Source organism: Myotis lucifugus, unplaced genomic scaffold (assembly GCF_000147115.1).
Source record: "Myotis lucifugus unplaced genomic scaffold, Myoluc2.0 scaffold_254, whole genome shotgun sequence".
NCBI classification, from domain to species: Eukaryota; Metazoa; Chordata; class Mammalia; order Chiroptera; family Vespertilionidae; genus Myotis; species Myotis lucifugus.
In genome coordinates this window covers 1,310,120-1,330,278 of record NW_005871302.1, presented here as the reverse complement: position 1 = coordinate 1,330,278, position 20,159 = coordinate 1,310,120, and the positions used below count along the sequence as shown (strand labels likewise).

The 20,159-nt window shown below is 48.2% G+C and overlaps 1 protein-coding gene and 1 pseudogene across 1 annotated transcript in view; one reads left to right on the top strand and one right to left on the bottom strand.

The window, feature by feature from the left end:
• Positions 1-1,553: 1,553 nt before the first annotated feature.
• B4GALNT2 (beta-1,4-N-acetyl-galactosaminyltransferase 2) overlaps positions 1,554-20,159 on the bottom strand; it is a 23,685-nt gene continuing 5,079 nt past the window's right edge. Inside the window, exons 2-11 of the mRNA XM_014464500.2 lie at positions 19,146-19,364; positions 18,470-18,601; positions 15,595-15,701; positions 12,709-12,746; positions 10,330-10,510; positions 8,591-8,677; positions 6,467-6,654; positions 5,272-5,412; positions 2,657-2,876; positions 1,554-2,058 (exon numbers count right to left, since the gene is read on the bottom strand). Of these exons, the coding sequence (XP_014319986.1) occupies positions 1,853-2,058; positions 2,657-2,876; positions 5,272-5,412; positions 6,467-6,654; positions 8,591-8,677; positions 10,330-10,510; positions 12,709-12,746; positions 15,595-15,701; positions 18,470-18,601; positions 19,146-19,364 (1,519 nt within the window). The 3' untranslated portion in view covers positions 1,554-1,852. The remainder of the gene's footprint in view (positions 2,059-2,656; positions 2,877-5,271; positions 5,413-6,466; positions 6,655-8,590; positions 8,678-10,329; positions 10,511-12,708; positions 12,747-15,594; positions 15,702-18,469; positions 18,602-19,145; positions 19,365-20,159) is intronic.
• On the top strand, positions 3,096-3,688 carry LOC102435255 (annotated as a pseudogene).

The window sequence follows — 20,159 nt, the reverse complement described above, 5'->3', positions numbered from 1 at the left end:
CATTCTGTAGATGACATGGGTCTTGAAGAGTCAGCAACTGGTCTCAAGTCCCTGGAATGCAGTGGCTTGCCACCACACTTATACTGTTTATCATGGCACCTTAGTGTGGGGGTCCAAGTTCAATGCCTGGCATTCTGGAATGTGTCTTTATGGTAGCAAGTCTGATGCCAGGAACACCTTTGTTCTGACAGACAGTGGACTACCCAATGCTCTTTTCTCTCCCTCCAACTGCCTGAATCCCATCCATCTTCCAGACTCCAGATAAGCTAACTCCACAGAGCCTTCCTCAGCTGCCAAGGCCAGGGTGACTTCTCCCTCCTCTGACCCTCTGACGCTGGCTGCCCAATGATGCTAGTGGACTGAACTGAACCAGGCTGCAACCGCCTCAAGACAAGGACCCTGGGTTATTCACACTGTCTGAGTCCACAGGCAGAACCAAATAAAAATTTGTGGATGACAATGATGCTGGAGATGATGCTTCTGACTGTGAGCAAAAAGACCAGCCTACAACATTGCCACCCAATAACATTCAAGGACCCAGCAGCCAGCCATTCTTTTGACTGAAGATACCAACCCTCTTTCTTGTGATATCTAAGGAAATGATGTGAGCTGCTGTACGTGCAAATGCTTCATAAACAGTAAAGCATCATACAAATAAATAATCATTATTAATATGGTCTTCATTGCCCTGATCAGAGATTGGTCCATTTCCTTTTTTTTAATTAAATCTTTATTATTCAGATTATTACAGTTGTTCCTCTTTTTCCCCCCATAGCTCCCCTCCACCTGGTTCCCACCCCACCCTCTGCCCTTATGCCCCCCCCTACTGGCCTCATCCATAGGTGTACGATTTTTGTCCAGTCTCTTCCTGCACCCCCCACACCCCTTTCTCCCCCGAAAATAGTCAGTCCATTCCCTTTCTATGACCCTGATTCTATTATATTCACCAGTTTATTCTGTTCATCAGATTATTTATTCACTTGATTTTTAGATTCACTTGTTGATAGATGTGTATTTGTTGTTCATAATTTGTATCTTTACCTTTTTCTTCTTCTTCCTCTTCTTAAAGGATACCTTTCAGCATTTCATATAATACTGTTTTGGTGGTGATGAACTCCTTTAGCTTTTTCTTTCTTTTTCTTTTTCTAAAATATATTTCTTTATTGATTTCAGAGAGGAAGGGAGAAGGAAAGAGAGACAGAAACATCAATGATGAGAGAGAATCATTGATCGGCTGCCTCCTGCACACCCCCCACTGGAGATCGAGCCCGAAACCCAGGCATGTGCCCTCGGCCGGAATCGAACCCGGGACCCCTCAGTCCGCAGGCTGACACTCTATCCACTGAGCCAAGCCGGCCAGGGCTCCTTTAGCTTTTACTTATCTGTGAAGCTCTTTATCTGACCTTCAATTCTGAATGATAGCTTTGCTGGGTAAAGTAATCTTGGTTGTAGGTTCTTGCTATTCATCACTTTGAATATTTCTTGAGTCTCAGTGTGCTTTTCTCTTTCCTTCTAGTTGTAGAATTTCCACTCAGCCAGTCTTCCTGTGGTTCTGGATGATGTCCGTTTTGTCTTTTAGTTGTATTTTTGAAGTGGTTGTACGAGGCAGCAATTTTCGGTGTTTACCTATGCCGCCATCTTGGTTTCTCCTGAATGGTCCATTCCTAATGACCTCTAGCCTTTGATTGGTCTTTCCAGTAATTGAACCCATCCCATTTGCCAAACACACTATATGGTTTATTATGATATTTCTCTTTTTTAGGAGTCCATGTTTTGGTAGCCTGACCACCGGTTCCACTGTTCCAGATGCCCACACCAGTCAGCCTAGCGCTTTCCCGATGCCTGGGCACCTTTATGTGGAGCATTGGAGATGGTTCTTGAAGTAGTGGAGAGCCAGCTTGAACTGGATCTGGGCATTGGTATTGGCCCGGTACTTGCTGTAGGTCTTCTCCAGGGCAGCCAGCTCCAGGTCCACCTCTGGAGAATGGGCCTGGTGACCTATAATCACATCTGGGCACGAACCCACGAACAGGCTCCCAAGCCCATCAATAAAGAACTCTGCCAAGACAGGAAGAACACGAGAAAGAAATGTGAGATTGGGCCCAAGATCCAGGACCATATTCCACGTCTGGGAGGAGAGTCGGGGGAGGAAACACAGTTTATACCCCTGCGGAGGTTCAGCCCCAAGCAAAGCCACCTGCCCCAGCTGATTTGGAAGGCCATAAACAAGCTCATTTCTCAGACAGAGATACGCGTAGAGAGGCAGAGAAACACGGATTGGCCTTCTAGCTGGACAGAACTGTGGACTCCTGGACTGAGGGAATAAGAGAGAAAAGAGAGAGGGCAGTTAACCAGCTGCAGTTCAACAAGAAAGGACTTCTGGAAAATGAGAATAGGAAGCAGGGTGGGGAAAAGGGAGGGGGCAGAGCTGTAGGGAAAGGATGGAGAAGGTATCTCATAAGCCGGAGGCAAGAAATCAAAGAGAGGGTGAATAAGGAGGCAAGAGAGACCATGAGCGCCTTCATTTGGGGGGAAGGGAAAGGAAACCCACTGTTGTTGGGCAAGTGACCGTGATCAGTGGGGCTCGCCCTTGAAAGAACACACGTCTCGGGTCCGTTCATAGCCCAGCTCCAGCCTCCCCCGTCAGCCTCCCCACCTGAATGAGCCACTCGCTGCAGACGGGGGTCGAAGCCAACTCTTAGCAGCCGTTCCGTGTGGGCCAGGAAGAAGTTGACAACGCCACTGGTCACCACGCAGCCGGGGAAGCCGTCCAGGGGCTGGAAAGATCCCGACCGCCGATGAATACAGTCCCCATTCTCACTCTGCTCCAGCAGCAGCTTAAACTGGAACACGTTGCCAAGCACACTGCCGCCTACCTGGCCCGCGGGCAGAGAAATCCACATTAGAGAACATCCTCACCATCCATGTTGCCTCTGCAGCAAAGCCTTACTGGATTGAACTTCAACAAGAATCACACCCTTGAGGGGACTGAAGGCCGCGGTGGCTGTCTGCGTGGGATTGAGTGAGGGGCCGGCGCCGGGGGCCGGGCTTTACGTTCCCGCGGGCTGCAAGCCCGGAGCGCACAGGTTGGACCGATGGTGGCCGTCCCCACCGATACGCAGTCTGGCCTGGCGTGCTCGACGAGCTGTTCGGCAGCACTGGACGCCGTGTACCGCCTCAAGGGCCGCAGCGAGGCCAAGCCGCTGGCCTTGTGCCTGGGCCGCGTGGTCCACGTCTCCAGGTTCTGTCATGTCAAAGTACCCGAGGGGCTCCTCAAAGACCTGTTACCAGGACCAGTGACCCTGGTGATGGCACGCTCGGAGGAGCTCAGTAAGGACCTGAACCCCTTCACTCCTCTTGTGGGCATCCGGATTCCTGACCATGCCTTCCTGCAGGACGTGGCCCAGATGTGTGGGGGGCCGCTTGCTCTCACCAGTGCCAACCTCAGCTCCCAGCCCAGTTCTCTGAATGTGGAAGAGTTCCAGGACCTCTGGCCTCAACTGTCCTTGGTAATCGATGGGGGGCCAATTGGGGATGGCAAGAGCCCCAAGTGTCGCCTCGGCTCAACCGTGGTTGACTTGTCTGTGCCTGGAAAGTTTGGCATCATTCGTGCAGGCTGTGCCCTGGAAAACACTACGGATGTCCTCCAGAGGAAGTACGGGCTGCTCCTTCACAGGGATCCTGCTGAGACAGGAGGCAGGAGGGCCCAGGGACTGATGCCGGACACTACGTGTCTTGTCCACCAGTGGATGGCAAGGCCTCACTTGAGAGGCCACTGGGGCCACGGCGTCACTAGTCTGACTTTGAAGGCAGTTTATCTCTATGAGCACTGTAACCAGGCCCCAGAAGCTGGTTTAGCTTCACACCTGGGGAAGGGGGCTATAGTTATTGTCTATAATTTCATATGTCAGCCAAAAGCTGAATAGAGACTTTAAGAACATTCCTAGGATGCTCTTATTCTGATAAGCTTCTTCTCTCCCTCTCTCTCTTTTTTTAAAATTCTTGATATATAATTTAAATAACATTCGGAATCTAGTGAGCGTTGGTGGCATTTAAGGTCCAAATAAACTAGAGTGCCAGTTGGTGCTGTTTAAAGGTCTTAAGTGACCAGAGACTTGAGTTTTGTGCTCCTGAAGCTGGAACCAGGTTAGCATAAAGACTGCAGAGTAACAGGCCAAACGCACTTTCCTCTGAACCAGGGGCTGGTGGGGCAGCATGCTGCATTGCCTGGCAGAGGGTCGTCGCTCTCTACTAATGGTGGGAAGTCAGCTCAGTTGGCAGGGAGTGGGATGGGGGGTCCAAATTAAAGAGTATAGGAAAATAAATCTATCTCTTCAGACAGTGCCTTTTTTCTTATTCATAAAATACATTATAATGATACCATTTTTAAACCTAGTGTCCACTCAGCAGCCTTTATCTGCATTCATATGTATACCATGTATTAAACATAGTTATTGTTGGGCAAAAAAAAAAAAAAAAGAATCACACCCTTGCCCTAGCCGACTTGGCTCAGTGGATAAAGCGTCAGCCTGCTGCGGACTGAAGGGTCCCAGGTTCGATTCCGGCCAAGGGCACATGCCTGGGTTGTGGGCTCGGTCCCCGGTAGGGGGCATGCAGGAGGCAGCTGATCAATGATTCTCTCTCATCATTGATGTTTCTATCTCTCTCTCCTCCCTTCTTCTCTGACATCAATATATATATAAAGAATCACACCCTTTCTCTATCTACCCTTCATGCTGTCCTCCGTTACTCTTGTTGCTATTGCGGCCACAGCCTTCAGCATATATTGCAGGGTCCTTTGATCCTTCATTCCTACTCACCCCAGAAAAATCTCTTTGGTGGGAGCAGAAAGCACTTAACACCAAGCCAAAAGGGCAGACAAGTTCTCTGCTCTGCTTACCATACAGCAAGCTCACCCTTTCCATTGATGTTTCTATCTCTCTATCCCTCTCCCTTCCTCTCTCTCTAAAAAAAAAAAAATCAATAAAAATGTATTTTTTTTAAAAGTAAGTATGGAGGCAGAAACAAAATTCAAGCCCATCTCCTGAGTCCTGGTGTGACACCCTCAAGCCCAGAGTTGTGCTGGCTATTCATCTCCTGCATCAGCCCCTCTCCCTCACCTTCCTTCCCGCTTCTCTCCTCTTTCTTTCTTTTTTCTTTTATTTTCTCCTCTTCCCTCACATACTTTCCTCTCTTCTCTTCTCCTCTCCTTCCTTCTCGTGATTGTTTCTACGGGTTGCAACTGGGATCAAACTGGCAACTATCCCTTACCACATCCAGTTCCGTTTTCTCCAGAACATCCACCAGCTTCTCAATCTTGGTCTTGGTGGTGAAGAGAAAGTCATCGTCCACCCAGAGAACATATTTGGTGGTGACCTGAGATATGGCGAGGTTCCTGCCAGCAAACCAACCCTGTAGGTGGAATGAGGTTAGATCAGTGGTTACCATTAGAATAATCACTTGGGCCCTAACCGGTTTGGCTCAGTGGATAGAGAGTCGGCCTGCGGACTCAAGGGTCCCAGGTTCGATTCCGGTCAAGGGCATGGACCTTGGTTGTGGGCACATCCCCAGTAGGAGGTGTGCAGGAGGCAGCTGATCAATGTTTCTCTCTCATCGATGTTTCTAACTCTCTATCCCTCTCCCTTCCTCTCTGTAAAAAATCAATAAAATATATTTTTTTAAAAAAGAATAATCACTTTGGGCACTTTCTCAGTTCCCACTAGCCAGACTGCACCCCAGACGAAGTAAGTCAGAATTTGTGAGGGTGACTCCAATATACAGCTGAGATGGAGAAGCACTGGGTTGAAGGGAGTCCACGTCTCAGAGACACCTGAAGAAGGAGTGACTTTCTGGATCAAAGATTGAAAAGCCAGGAAGCCCTTCCTCGGCCCTGTGGCCAATGTGGACAGGTTTTCTATCCGATCGAGTCTCTGTGGCTCTCCTTCCATTTCCCCTTATATTGCCCGGGAGATATTTGGTGGGAGGAGAAAGCACTCAACACCAAGTCAAAAGGGCAGAGCACAACCCAGCATACACTCTGGTATGTACAGTATCTATTTCTTTCTGTGTGTCCTTGGAGGAAGCTGTGGCGGGGAGAGACAGAGAGAGAGATAGCTGCTCCCGCTTGGCTGGAATCATAGAGATGATTCCAGTTGGATCTGCATGTCAGGAATCCTTGGGATGTCAGACACCTCAAGTCACTCAGAAGGACCTCAATCAACTTCCACGCCAAGTGTGAGGAAAGGCAAATTAACCGCCCATTAATACAGCAAAGTGAGCGTGGCCTGACTTCTCTGTGAATTTGGCGTCAGCAAGGGGACTCGGAGGAGAGTCCTACCCTTTCCCGCTCCCGGACCCTGCTTCCCTGGGGAGGCCACCGAAGCAGCCCCATCCAGGGTGGGACCTGACTCTGGGGCCCTCTTGTCCCAGGACCCAGGTGTCTCCCATCTGGGAGGGAGGGACATACCTTCCCAAAGGGCATGCTGTAGTACTCCACGTGGCTGTCATTAATTTTCAAAGGCTCCTTGCTGTCATCAGCCACGATCACGGTCAAGTCTGGGTAATACTCACGAACACTCCGGAGCATGGTCATGAGCTTGTGGGGACGGAGGAACGTTTTGGTGGCAATGGTCACCAGGTCTCTGAGCTTCCTCTCTGGTCAAGAAAGGGTGGATGTCAGAGCACTGTGTTTGGGGAAGCCTCACTGTCTTAGCTTACATTGTTCTGGTGGGGTTTTGATGCCACAACCTCTCAGTGTTTATGGGCCTCATGCCTGAGTAGGTGCTTAACAAGGGTTTGTTTGTCGGGTTAGAAAATAAATATATTTATGTATCCCTGCGTTTACTGAAGCACTGAGTTAAAGGGAGTCCATGTCTCAGAGACATGGACTTCCTTCACGGTAGCTAAGACAAGAAAACAAGCAAGGTGTCCTTCACTAGACGAGTGGGTAAAGACGATGTGGTCGTCATATACAATGGAATACTAGTCAGCCATAAGCAAAGACGAAATACTGCCATTTGTGACAACACGGATGGATCTTGAGAGTATCATGCTAAGCAAAATAAATCAGACAAAAAAGTCGAGAACCCTTTGTGATATCACTCATTTGTGGGCTATAAAACTGAAAGCAATAAATGAACAAACAAGACAAGCAAAAGTTCATAGACACAGACAATAGTATGTTGGTTACCAGAGGGATAGGGGTTCAAATATATGGCGATGGAAGAAGACATGACTTTAGGTGGTGAACATACAATACAATACACAGATGATGTATTATCAAAGTGTACACTTAGCTTGGCCAGCGAGGCTCAGTGGTTGAATGTCGACCTATGAAGCAGGAGGTCACAGTTCAATTCCCAGTTAGGGCGCATGCCTGGGTTGTGGGCTTGATTCCCAGTGTGGGGTGTGCAGGAGGCAGCTGATCAATGATTCTCTCTCATCACTGATGTTTCTATCTCTCTCTCCCTTCCTCTCTGAAATTAATAAAAATATTTTTTAAAAAAACATTATGGAATTATCCCAACGATAAACAGACCAGTGCAAGCTAACAAAGCCCAGATTCAGACTCCTGCACATACGAACCTTGGTGTGTGACAGAGCGACAATACAAGCCAGGGAAGAGGAAGGGCTTATATGGTGTTGCTATTCATATACCAAAAAATTAGATCCCCATAATAAGCCACACATAAAAATAACTTCTAGGTAGATCACATATCTAAATGTGAAAGCAATCAGGTACATCTTTGGAAAAATTCAGGAGAATATCTTTCTTGCTTTAATGTAGAGAAGAATTTCTTGAATAAGGTACAAAGAGAAAAACCCAGAAAGAAAACAGTGAATCAATTTTATTACACTAATGGATAAAACTTTCATATAACCAAAGACCCTGGAAACAACATCAGAAGACAAGCCATGGGCTGACGAAAGATCAGGTTCTAGAACTTCATACCATACAGTGTGATAACTTTTATGAAAAAGTTCAAAAATGCCTAAAATAACCACACTATACATCTTTCCCTCTTTAATTTGAAAGTTACCTTTATCACATGGTAAAATTCAAACATGTCTATTTCTGGAATTTCAATTTGATTCCACTGATATATCTATTCATGCTCCAGTACTATTCTGTTTTTATTACTTATTTTTTTAAATATAATATGTTTTTATTGATTTCAGAGAGGAAGGTAGAGGGAGAGAGAGAAACATCAATGATGAGAGAGAATCATTGATCAGCTGCCCCTTGCAAACCCCCTAGTGAGGATCCAGCCCGGAACTGAGAATCGAACCGTGACCTCCTGGTTCATAGGTCAATGCTCAACCACTGAGCCACGCCAGCTGGCACTATTACTTATTAAAATGTTATCATTCCTTAGGTCTTTCTCAAAATAAGCACAACCATACAAAAAGTTAAATATAATTAAGCAATATGAGAGCAATGTGTCCTAGAATTGTTTTCCTCCAAACAAACTTGTCAGGAACCATATCTAAACTGTTATTTTGGTCAATTCTCGTCTCCATCTTAGGGGGCCTGAATTTCACCAATAGCTCTACAGGATGCCACCATGCAGCCCCAGGGCAAGGGCCTTACCTGGTCCAGGGTCGTATAACTTGGGTATGACGGGATGGCGAATGGTCACTGGAAACTTGGCTATTGAGGACTTGGACGTCAGACTCACTGGAGGGAGAAATAAGGTCAGGCGGGCAGCACCGTGCCTGGGTCACTCCCCATGCTGCCCCAGGGAAACCCAGGCAACGCGGGAGTGAAGGTTTGGTAGACAGTGTCCTGGCTGCGGTGAGACTGAGGCCCTAATGGAGTCGATGGCATTCTGGCTCCTGATTTGCTGTGTGTCCCTGGGGCCACCTGCTGAGCACCTCCTAAACTCACATTTCTTGCCCTTGTGAGAATCTCCAGGGGTGGACAGGGAGGGTGTGGAGTCACAGAGTCCGGATTATCTTTGACTTTGCCATTGTTATCTGAAATGCCTTGGGTAAATCGCTCAGTCTCCTCCAGCTACAAGACCAGGATAATAATACCTGTAAGAGGCCGTCGGGCTACAGGAAAGGCCTGACCCCACTCCAAGTCATGTAAAGGACATGAATTTGGTTTGCACCCCAGTTCTTGTGATCTAGGCAAGCAGACATTTTGTCATAGCAACTGTTTGTCATAGCAACTGTCAAACATAGATGGAACTAGACAAAGCTTGCCCAGTCTTGCCCAGTCTGTAACGATCTGCTACTTCCCCATGATAGGCCAAGCCCTAGCAGTGATCTATGAAGCATGACCAGCCACAGCTTAGCTATAAGACAATGTGTGTAAAAAATAAAGTTGCTGGTACCTTGTGCCAGTCCTCCTAACCCCGGTCTCTGGTGCTTTAATCCCACGCCACCTCTACCCTGCGGGACCCTTGGGAGCGGGCCTCCACAAATACCTGCCCTATTTTATTTCACAGGGTCATTCGGTCGGGAGAACTGGCTTTTTAGTGTGTGGTCATGGGTCATCTGCCCCATGTTTCATTTCTTTTTGTTGGTGTCCTGGGAATCCATCCTGTGTAGCTAGTCAAAAGAGAAAGGGGTGCCCTCGCCAGTTTGGCTCAGTGGATAGAGCGTCGGCCTGAGGACTAAAGGGTCCCAGGTTCGATTCCGGTCAAGGGTACATGCCCAGATTGTGGGCTTGATCCCCAGTGGGGGGAGTGCAGAAGGCAGCCAATCAGTGATTCTCTCTCATCATTGATGTTTCTCTCTCTCCCTCTCCCTTCCTCTCTGAAATCAATAAAAAATATATATATATTAAAAGAGAGAGAGAGAAAGGGGTGACTGATTCATCCAGAAACGGGCAGGAATTGTTCTCCAGGGAATTCCTGGGGTGGAGCTTGGGGGAGGGGGTTGATTGGGAAGGAGGAGTCAAAGCCACTGTCCTTTGGACTGGGAGTTTCCCCACATCCCCTTTCCTGTTAATACCCAGGACAATAAACGGATGCATAGACTGGCCCCCTCCTCTACCGTAGCTGAAGTCTTCAGCTTTGAAAGCAATAGAGAATAGGGAACAGAACCGGATGGTTTCCAGGTACACAGCATGAAAGACCCGTCCTCATAGAGAAGAGGAGGCTCTTCACCTGTCCTTGCCTGGAGTCCCTTCTATGGGGTCAGTAGCAACGTGGGGATAGTATTGGGTACAGTAATTTGGAAGTTAGGTGTCTAGGGTTAGAAACAGGAGCAAGGAAAGCATCTTCCATGCAGGCAGGCTTCCTGGAGGAGGAAGACTTGGAGAGGGCCCAGTGGTGTTTTCCGGCTCCCTCAGCATGTTGCCATCCAAGGACAGGATCTCACCCACATCCACCCTGTGGTGCTGGTACACCGTGCTGGTGTAGGTCACGTGCTGGAGGATGAAATTCAAAAGCTTCCGGTCACTGGTCGAAATGGTCAGCTGCTTCTGGCCTCTTCCCTGCACCACACTGTCTGGGAGGTCAGCGAGGGTGTTGAGTGTCCCCAGAGAAGCTGTCAGGGTGACCTAAGGTGGGTGAAGTACAAAGAAGCTAAATGGAAGGAAAGGCACATACCCAACATGGCCTGCAGGGGGCAGAGCATATTAGGGTGAGAGGAGAAGCTCATGGGTGCCCCAGAAGCTAGGGCCTGGCTCTGCATGTGTCCCTGCTCTGGTCACAGCAAAGGAGAATTTAGCCCTGGGGCCTGGTGCATTCCTTTTCTCTTCTTTCTGTTGGCTTGCAGAACACCATTCTTTTGACTTCAGTTTGCCAACTCCTCCTCTATAAAACCTCCAAATGGCCCTAGCTGGTTTGGCTCAGTGGACAGAGCGTTGGCCTGCAGACCGAAGGGTCCCAGGTTCGATTCTGGTTAAGGACACTTGCCTGGGCTGTGAGCTCCGTCCCCATTGGGGGGTGTGCAGGAGGCAGCAGATCAATGACTCTCTCTCACCATTGATGTTTCTATCTCATTCTCCCTCTCTCTTCCTCTCTGAAATCAATAAAAGTATATTAACAAAAATAAATAAAACTCAGAATGGAGCTTTTCAGGGCTTGACTCTGCGCTCTTTGCTAGGAGATTTCATCTTGCTAGAAGATTTCATCCGTTCCCATGGCTTTAAATACCACCCCTCTGCTGATGGTTTCAACATTTGTGTCTACAGTTCATCTCTTTCTGAGATCCAACTGTCTGGTTGGTTGCCCTGCTAGGAAGTTTCACAAGCAAATCAAACTGATATCTTCAAAATGGAACTATTGCTTTCTCTCTATAAGCCTCTCCCTGCCTCATGAATGGCACCTTCATCCGCTCAACTGCTCAAGTCCCCAAGTGGAAGTCGTTGCTGTCTTTCCATTTCCCTCACACCTACAGCCAATCTGCCCATGACCAGAATCAAACCCAGGACCCTTTGGTCCGCAGGCCAACACCCTATCCACGGAGCCAAACCGGCTAGGGCCTTGCTGAAAGCACTTTAGTCAGTCAGTGGATATATATTCTGAGATCCAAATTATAGGCACGGGAGGAAAGTTGTGAATAAGACAGATTCCTTGCCTTCAAGAAGCTTATAGTCTACTAGAGGCCTGGTGCATGAAATTCATGCATGGGTAGGGTCCCTAGGCCTGGCCGGCGATCAGGGCCGATCTGTGGGGTGACTGGCGGGGCAATTGGGCCCCCCCCCCTGCACCCGCCTTGGCTGGCCTGGGGCCTATGGGCTGGGGGCAGCTTGCATCTGCCCCCTGGTGGTCAGTGCATGTCATAGCTACCAGTCATTCCACTGGTTGGTCCCCTGTTTGGTCAATTTGCATATTAGGCTTTTATTATATAGGACTGGGGAAGAGAGGCCATAAGCATATCACGACGCATATGAGGTAGTTCAGGTACAGATAAGTGCTATAAGAAGATAACAGAGGCCGAAACCGGTTTGGCTCAGTGGGTAGAGCGTCGGCCTGCGGACTGAAAGGTCCCAGGTTCGATTCCCGTCAAGGGCATGTACCTGGGTAGGAGATGTGCAGGAGGCAGCTGATCGATGTTTCTCTCTCATCGATGTTTCTAACTCTCTATCTCTCTCCCTTCCTCTCTGTAAAAAATCAATAAAATATATTTTTCTTTAAAAAAAGAAAATAACAGAGAACTGAGAAAATGACAGAAGCAGGTGGCAGAGGGCTTACTGGTAGCTGGGGGTGGGGACAGAGGAGGCTTCTAGCCATTCCAACCTCTGTTTAACAGACAGAGGTGAGAAAACTAAAACTACATTTCCCAGGCTCCTTTGTAGTTAGGGCTCTTGATGTGATCTACGTCCCACCAGTCGGATACACTTGCAGAGACCTTGATTTGGAGCTCTGTTAAGTGGGGAAAGCGGGCAGGGCACAGGGCATCCATCTCGGAGGCGCTAGCCCTGGCAGAGGCAACACAACGCAGGAGCCGGAGCCATGGCTGTGGCAGCAGCGTCCTCTCACAGCGGAAGCAGCAGCACCCGCGGTGGCTCAGTGCCTTGGCGCAGTCTTGGAAGGCCTCCCTGGAACTCCAGCCACTCCTTCGGCTAGAAAAGGTGGGCCTTGCATAGGCACCCTCCCCTCCCCCCTCACCTCAGACTCGTGTCTGATGCTTCATCTGGATGGAGGCTCTGTCAAAACCCGAGACCAGCCACCACTGCGGGGAGGGGGCTGGGCAGTGAGCCAAGGACAGGATGCCAAGTGCACAAAGGGACTGGGAAGGGGGGGCTCTTGCCTTATAGATGGGGGCACTGGGTCCATCAAACTGAAGACCTGGAGGACACAGGGAAAAGGAAAACAAAACAAAAAGTCATCTGAGAGGATTCCATGGGCTCTCTGAGGCTCACACCTTCCTGGCTGCCTCCATGTCCCTTCCAGTGTTCCCTCCTCCCCAGGGTGTTTGCTGGCAGACTCCCCTCTCCCCAGGGTTCTGCTAGACACTTTCCAAGGTCCTTCCAGCGGTTCTAAAACCCCTGATGCCACCCTCAGCTTTGAATGGGTGCTGTGAATTAATCCAGTCCCTTCCAGGTATCTGTTACTGAAGGGAAGGAAGCAATGGGTTAATAATGAACCAGCCTGCCCGGCCTGCATGGCTCAGAGGTTGAACAGCGACCTATGAACCAGGAGGTCATGGTTCGATTCCCGGTCAGGGCACATGCCCAGGTTGTGGGCTCAGTCTCCAGTGTGGGGTATGCAGGGGGCAACCAATCAGTGACTCTCTTTCATCATTGATGTTTCTATCTCTCTCTCCTTCTCCCTTCCTCTCTGAAATCATTAAAAAAATAATAATAATGAATCATCCATATATGGAGCCCCTAGAGTCGTCAAACCCATCAAGACAGGAAGTAGAATGGTGGTTGCCAGGGGCTGGAGGGAGAGGGGAGGTAATGTGAAATAGGTGCAGAGTTCCAGGGGGAAGATGAAAAAGTTCTAGAGATGGATGGTGGTGATGGCTGCAGAACAATGTGAATGTATTCAATGCAATAGAACTGTGCACTTAAAATGGTTAAAATAGTAAATTCTGTTGTGCATACTTTACCACAATAAAAAATGAATCATCCAAAGTGTCATATTATTTTTAAATAACCATTCAAAAACACTAACAATGAACCCCAAGTGTATTTACTTTAGCATCTTATAATATGACTAATTCAAGTTCTCCTTCAAACATACCCTCCTCTGTGGCCATAGGGAACGTACTAAGCTCATCTGGGAAATTGGCAAAATCACATTTACCTCACAGGGCGGTGCTGCTGGACTAGAGGAGTGTGTAAAAGCTTTTTAGTTGTTTAAAAAACAAATAGTTACTTTACTTCTAGAAAATAGTGCTGCTTGTATCGGGGCCAGAGCCCCCCTCAACCATCAGCCCTTCCCCCAGGATGGGGATGTCAGGGGCCCTGTGTGTGCGGCAGGTACCTAGAGAGCCAGGCCCAGCATAGACACTTCCTTCCTCAGGTCTGATGTCGACCCCTCTGCACCTTCTCCCCACCTCCACCCTGCGTGAGGGGGGACTGGGAGCACCAGTGCAGACCACCCCCCAAGGGGGTCCAAGTAAGCACCCTGGATCAGCCAGGCCCTCATGCTGAGGAGCGTTAATTCCTGGAGATGGCCTGAGCTTTGCCTGCTCCCAAGATGCTGTAGGACAGTGGTCGGCAAACTCCTTAGTCAACAGAGCCAAATATCAACAGTACAACGATTGAAATTTCTTTTGAGAGCCAAATTTTTTAAACTTAAACTATATAGGTAGGTACACTGTTATTAACTTAACTAGGGTACTCCTAAGGCTTAGGAAGAGCCACACTCAAGGGGCCAAAGAGCCGCATGTGGCTCGAGAGCCGCAGTTTGCCGACCACTGATCTAAACAGTAAGTTCATTAAACTAACTTACCCTGAATCTTTCTTGGACTTTGCACCTCCAGAGGCCGGGGTCAGTTAGCATTTAAACTACAGCCAGGATATTTCCTCAGCTGTCAGCTCATCTGTCTCATAGCCACTGATGGTTTACAAATTCTGCTTAAGCTATTCAAACACAAGGGAACCTCACTTGGCTTTCTGATCAACTAGGTCATCTTTACAGTCTTCCTTCGGCCTTGGTTCCTTCCTATAGTGTGGTTTTGCCAACTTACTACAAAAAACACACTTCTGATGTTATTTTTTCTTAATCACCAAATGGCGCTGAGAGGAAATCATGGGCTTGAAAGTTAGTTTAAACAAACAGAAACCCCTACGTTCAAATCCCAAGTCTACCATTTAAGAGTGTAGGCAATTTAGTCAATTTCTCAGCTTCATCTGAGAGATGGCAATAAATATACCTACCTACCCAAAACTGTCACAAAGAGAGAGCACACGACCTTTTTTCAAAACTTAGAGCTATATTGTTACGTTCGCTGAGGTCAACCCCTTCCAACTCTCCCATCCACACTCGTCTTGTATACTTGTTTCGTCTATCTCAGGGATGGCGAACCTTTTGAGCTCGGCGTGTCAGCATTTTGAAAAACCCTAACTTAACTCTGGTGCCGTGTCACATATAGAAATTTTTTGATATTTGCAACCATAGTAAAACAAAGATTTATATTTTTGATATTTATTTTATATATTTAAATGCCATTTAACAAAGAAAAGTCAACCAAAAAAATGAGTTCACGTGTCACCTCTGACACGTGTGTCAGAGGTTCGCCATCACTGGTCTATCTCCTTTCCGAAAACCGACTTCTGCGCAGGGGCCACGAAGTTTCAATCACACTGTACGTGCACACCCGCACATGGTATTTTGTGGAAGAGTCACACTCAAGGGGCCAAAGAGTCACATGTGGCTTGCAAGCCACGAGCCGCGGTTTGCCGACCACTGCTGTAGGACACCAAAAAGCCAATTATGTCCTAAGATTCCTTGAGGCTCACAGATATCTGTCCTCTTCGGTGTCATCTCATAGCCCCAGGGAGGTCACAGCTACTAAGGGTGATCTCCAGTGGTGGAAACAGTGATATGAACATTAAATGAAATCATTTCAAACTTTTTGCCTGGTGCTGGTACCCAGCAGGTACTCAGTGAATGATTGCTCCCTCTTTTGCTGAAGAAGGAATAGGACAGTTGCCCAAGTCCACTCAGGATGGGGCGGACCTACCTGGGATGGGAACTGTATGCAGGGGCATCACCTCCACCCCGTGGACCGGGTACCCGAAGGGGAGGTTGGGCGGAGCCAGCAGGGGCGGCGGGCGGGGCAGCCCTTCCCTGCAGAGAAAAGGAACTGTTAACAGCTGCCCTGACTCCCTTCCCAGGTTAGTTCTTAAAGAGGTGCCTGTGCCCGAGCCTTGGGCTGCCAATGGGGAGAAATGGAAAGTAGATTGTAACCATCTCCCCTCTGTCCTCCCCTCCTCCATGACGCCCAGCCTCTTAACTCCACAAACGAACTGAGCAGTTTACAACAAAGCACACAAAAAACAAAAATCATGACCAGCAAAAAAGAACAAACAAAATAACCAGACTGTAGGGGCCAGCACAGCTGCAGCAGCTGAACACCAAAGTCACCTGTGGTTTTAATGATTTCATTTAAAGTCACCTGGTAGCCAGGGTATAACATGATTGTCAGAACTCGGGTCTTCTTAAAGGGGCAAGGGAGACCAATTCCTGAAGGGAAGTCAAACTTTTCCTGGCTCTGCACCAAAACATAAAGTGTATCACAGGAAACTGTGTATGCGAGTGGTTGTCGTCCCCATATTTTCAGAGCAAACACAGTGATGATTTTCAAATGGTTTTGTTGTTGTAACGACCTTCAGTCAAAGGCAAGTGCATAACACAATCCAGTGAGATTGGCTCTTTGAGGACTAAGGCAGCGGTTCTCAACCTGTGGGTCTCAACCCCTTTGGCGGTCGAACGACCCTTTCACAGGGGTCGCCTAAGACCATCCTGCATATCAGATATTTACATGACGATTCATAACAGTAGCAACATTACAGTAATGAAGTAGCAACGAAAATAATTTTATGGTTGGGTCACAACATGAGGAACTGTATTTAAAGGGCCAGAAGGTTGAGAACCACTGGACTAAGGTAACACGGCTGAAATGTAGCCTTGAGGGACCCAGTTTAACCAAAGATACCACCACCTAGATTACCTGGAAGAGAGATCAGACTATTGGAGTGAGTATTTATGGGAATATGAAAAAGACAACATTTAAAAAGGGAAAAGGACCTAACTAGGAAATCAAAAGAGGAAATGCAAATTGAAAATAAATATATGAAGCATGCTCAGCTTCAATATTACTCAGGGAAATGCAACTTTAAAAAACAACTACCGCCGAAATCGGTTTGGCTCAGTGGATAGAGCGTCGGCCTGCGGACTGAAGGGTCCCAGGTTCGATTCCGGTCAAGGGCATGTGCCTGGGTTGCGGGCACATCCCCAGTAGGAGGTGTGCAGGAGGCAGCTGATCGATGTTTCTCTCTCATCGATGTTTCTAACTCTCTATCTCTCTCCCTTCCTCTCTGTAAAAAATCAATAAAATAAAAATAAAAAAACAACTACCTTTTCATTAAAGTTTAAAGGTAAGGGCTATGTAAGGTCATCCTGATCTCCCAAGGCTTCAGGTTCGATCTGAGGCATTACAAGAATCAACCAATGAATGCATAAATAAGTGGAGCAAATCAATGTCTCTCTCTCTCTCTCTCTCTCTCTCTCTCTCTCTCTCTCCCCTCTCCATTCCTCTCTCTCTTTAAGATCAATACATGAAAAACTTTTTTAAAAGAATGATGATATTGCCGAAACCGGTTTGGCTCAGTGGATAGAGCGTCAGCCTGCGGACTGAGGGGTCCCGGGTTCGGTTCCGGTCAGGGGCATGTACCTTGGTTGCGGGCACGTCCCCAGTGGGGAGTGTGCAGGAGGCAGCTGATCGATGTTTCTAACTCTCTATCTCTCTCCCTTCCTATCTGTAAAAAATCAATAAAATATATTTAAAAAAAAAAAAAAAAAAAAAAAAAAAAAAGAATGATGATATAATAAATCACAACAATAATAGTAGGTAATATTTTTGCAGTGCTTCTATATGTCAGGTCCTTTTTGAGTTACTAGTTCTGTGTATGTTAATACAATTCACCTTACAATAAGCTTCTTAAAATATTTATTAATTAAATTGATTGGAGGGGGGCATTGGTCAACATGAACATATAGGTTTCAGGTGTGGGTTTCGGTGTTACAAGATCTGTGTATTGCACCATGTGCTCATCACCCAAAGTTAAATCTTCTGTCACCTTATATTAGGACCTCCTGCTCCCCCCACAATAAGCTTTGGAGGGAGGTATCTATTATAATTTTTCATATAAGATACTGAAGTGCTATGAGGTTAAGTAACTTGGCACCCAGCTTGTTCCAAAGTTAAAGTCCTCAATCACAAATGCTATTATTTTATTACTAGAGGCCCAGTGCACAAAATTCATGCAGCGGGGGGAAGGTGTCCCTCAGCCCAGCCTGCACCCTCTCCAATCTGGGACCCCTTGGGGGATGTCTGACTGCCGGTTTAGGCCCAATCGCCCCCAACTGCCCTCCCCTGCCACGACCCGCCTCCTCCGCTGGGACCTGCCTCCTCTGAGCAAGGCGGCGGAGACACTGGGACTGGCCTCCTCTGCGCTGCACAGAGCTGCAGGACCCCCAGGCCTCACCGACCCCTAGGCCTCACCATGTAGAGTGGCCGCCGGGCCCCCACCTCCGCTGTGCACATCTTTGTGGCGGCCATCTTGTGGTAGCCATCTTGTGATGACGTCATGCACGAGGGCTTGACACCACCTAGGCTTTTATTAGTATAGATGTTTGATGCATGCAAAGTTTATAAATCTTCATTTAAGGACTATTTCCTCCATTCTCTTTTCTAGGTTTATGCCTAATAGTTCCTCCCAGGCACCCTTGCAAGAGGGGGAGCTCCTTCCTTCTCTCTTTGAACCCATACCCTCAGGACAAAGTAGAGCCTTTGCTCCCCCTCGGGGCCCGAGAGCCCTGGCGGTCTACATTACCTCCTCTGAAAGTGCTCAAATTCCGCCTGTCTCCTCGCTTTCACTGCAGGGAGGTCTTTCTGGCCGAAGGCACCCTCAAAGTTGTAGCCCTGGCCTTTAGTTTCACAATGGCACTGATTTTTCGGGAACAGCCTAAAACAAGCAAGAAGACTGTGAACGTGACTGGGTGGGAGGAGGGGGGTTGATGAGTGAGGGGGAACCTGAGACCTTATCCCACGTGTGTCCCTCTGAGAAACCGCCTTTCCCAGACCCTCTGTCCTGGAATATTAGCAGAGGCCCCTGACCAAGACCCAGGGAGGGGAAGGAGCGGGGAATGGGAAGAAGGGCCGCTCTCTTGACTTATCCCCTGCACCAAACTTCTTTAAACTTGAGAATCACAGATATGCCAGTGGCATCTCAGCTCCACCAGCAGAGGCGGCTGGAGGGACAAAGAGCTGGCAGTTAAATGGGCCCTCCAAGGTTTTAAGGGACTTGACTGAGTGTTGCAGAGAACAGAGGCTGTGCCCTGGAGACCAAGCCCTCTCCTGGTCCCACAGTAGGGCACCATTTGAACAACCAACACAGGTCAGGAAGGTAGGGGATCATCTGTAAAACGGGCACAACAGAGCCGAGCAAACCACAGGAGGAGCAAGGGAGCTGTCAGGCCAAGATGGGAGAGAAACGCGTGATAGCTCACCAGATTCCATCGTAGGAAAAGAGGGACCGGAGACGTTCCTCGGGTAGAAGCTTTGGCATCTGGGCAGCCGGATTGGAACGAGGGAGCACCGGATCGGGATGAGGGAGCGCTGGTTGGAGGCTGAACTCTTCATGAAGGTACATACTTCTGAACATAAATAAAACCAGGCCGAACCCTAAGACTAAGGTGGACATCTTGAGGAGCCACGGCAAGTTATAGCTGTTGGGGCACAAAAAAGCACATTTCATTAAAATCTTTTTTTCTTGATTAGTTATTCAATGACTTGATGGTCATTTAGTCAACACCCACAGGAATAACTATTTTGGGGTGTAGAGAAGAAGGAGACTATTTACTGCAAATCACTCCGTTGTGACCTAGCAGGGCTGTGAAAACAGCACAGGGCCCCGGCTGCCCTGCACTGGTCTGGTCCGCCCCATTCTGCTCCTGCAAGACGTCATTGTATTTCAGCTTCAGTTCCAGCCTGGGAAACAGTCTTGGTGGAAAGGGAAACCGTGCTCCCAGAGCCAGAGGGGAGCTGACTTATACAGACTTCTGTCCCCGCCCCTGGTCCAACAGTTCTCCATTTAATACAGTGTTAGTTTTGTAGTATGCAATTATTTCATCTGTAAAAAAATTATGCCTCTCACCCCCCTTTTTGTTACATCTTATTTATTCCATCAGCTAATTTTGCTGCATTGACTAGTGCTTTCCTGACAATGTTAAGTGATAGCAGTGGGCATACTTATCTTGTTCCTGACAATAATGGAATAAGAAGCATGATTTTTTGTAATTGCCCTAGAGGCCCAGCGCACAAAATTCGTGCACCGGCCTGCACCCTCTCCAATCTGGGACCCCTCGGGGGATGTCCAACTGCCTCTCGCAATCCAGGACTGCTGGCTCCTAACTGCTCGCCTGCCTGCCTGCCTAATAGCCCCTAACCCCTCTGCCTGCCTGCCTGATCTCCCCTAACCACCTCTGCCTGTCTGATTGCCCCTAACTGCTCCCTGCTGGCCT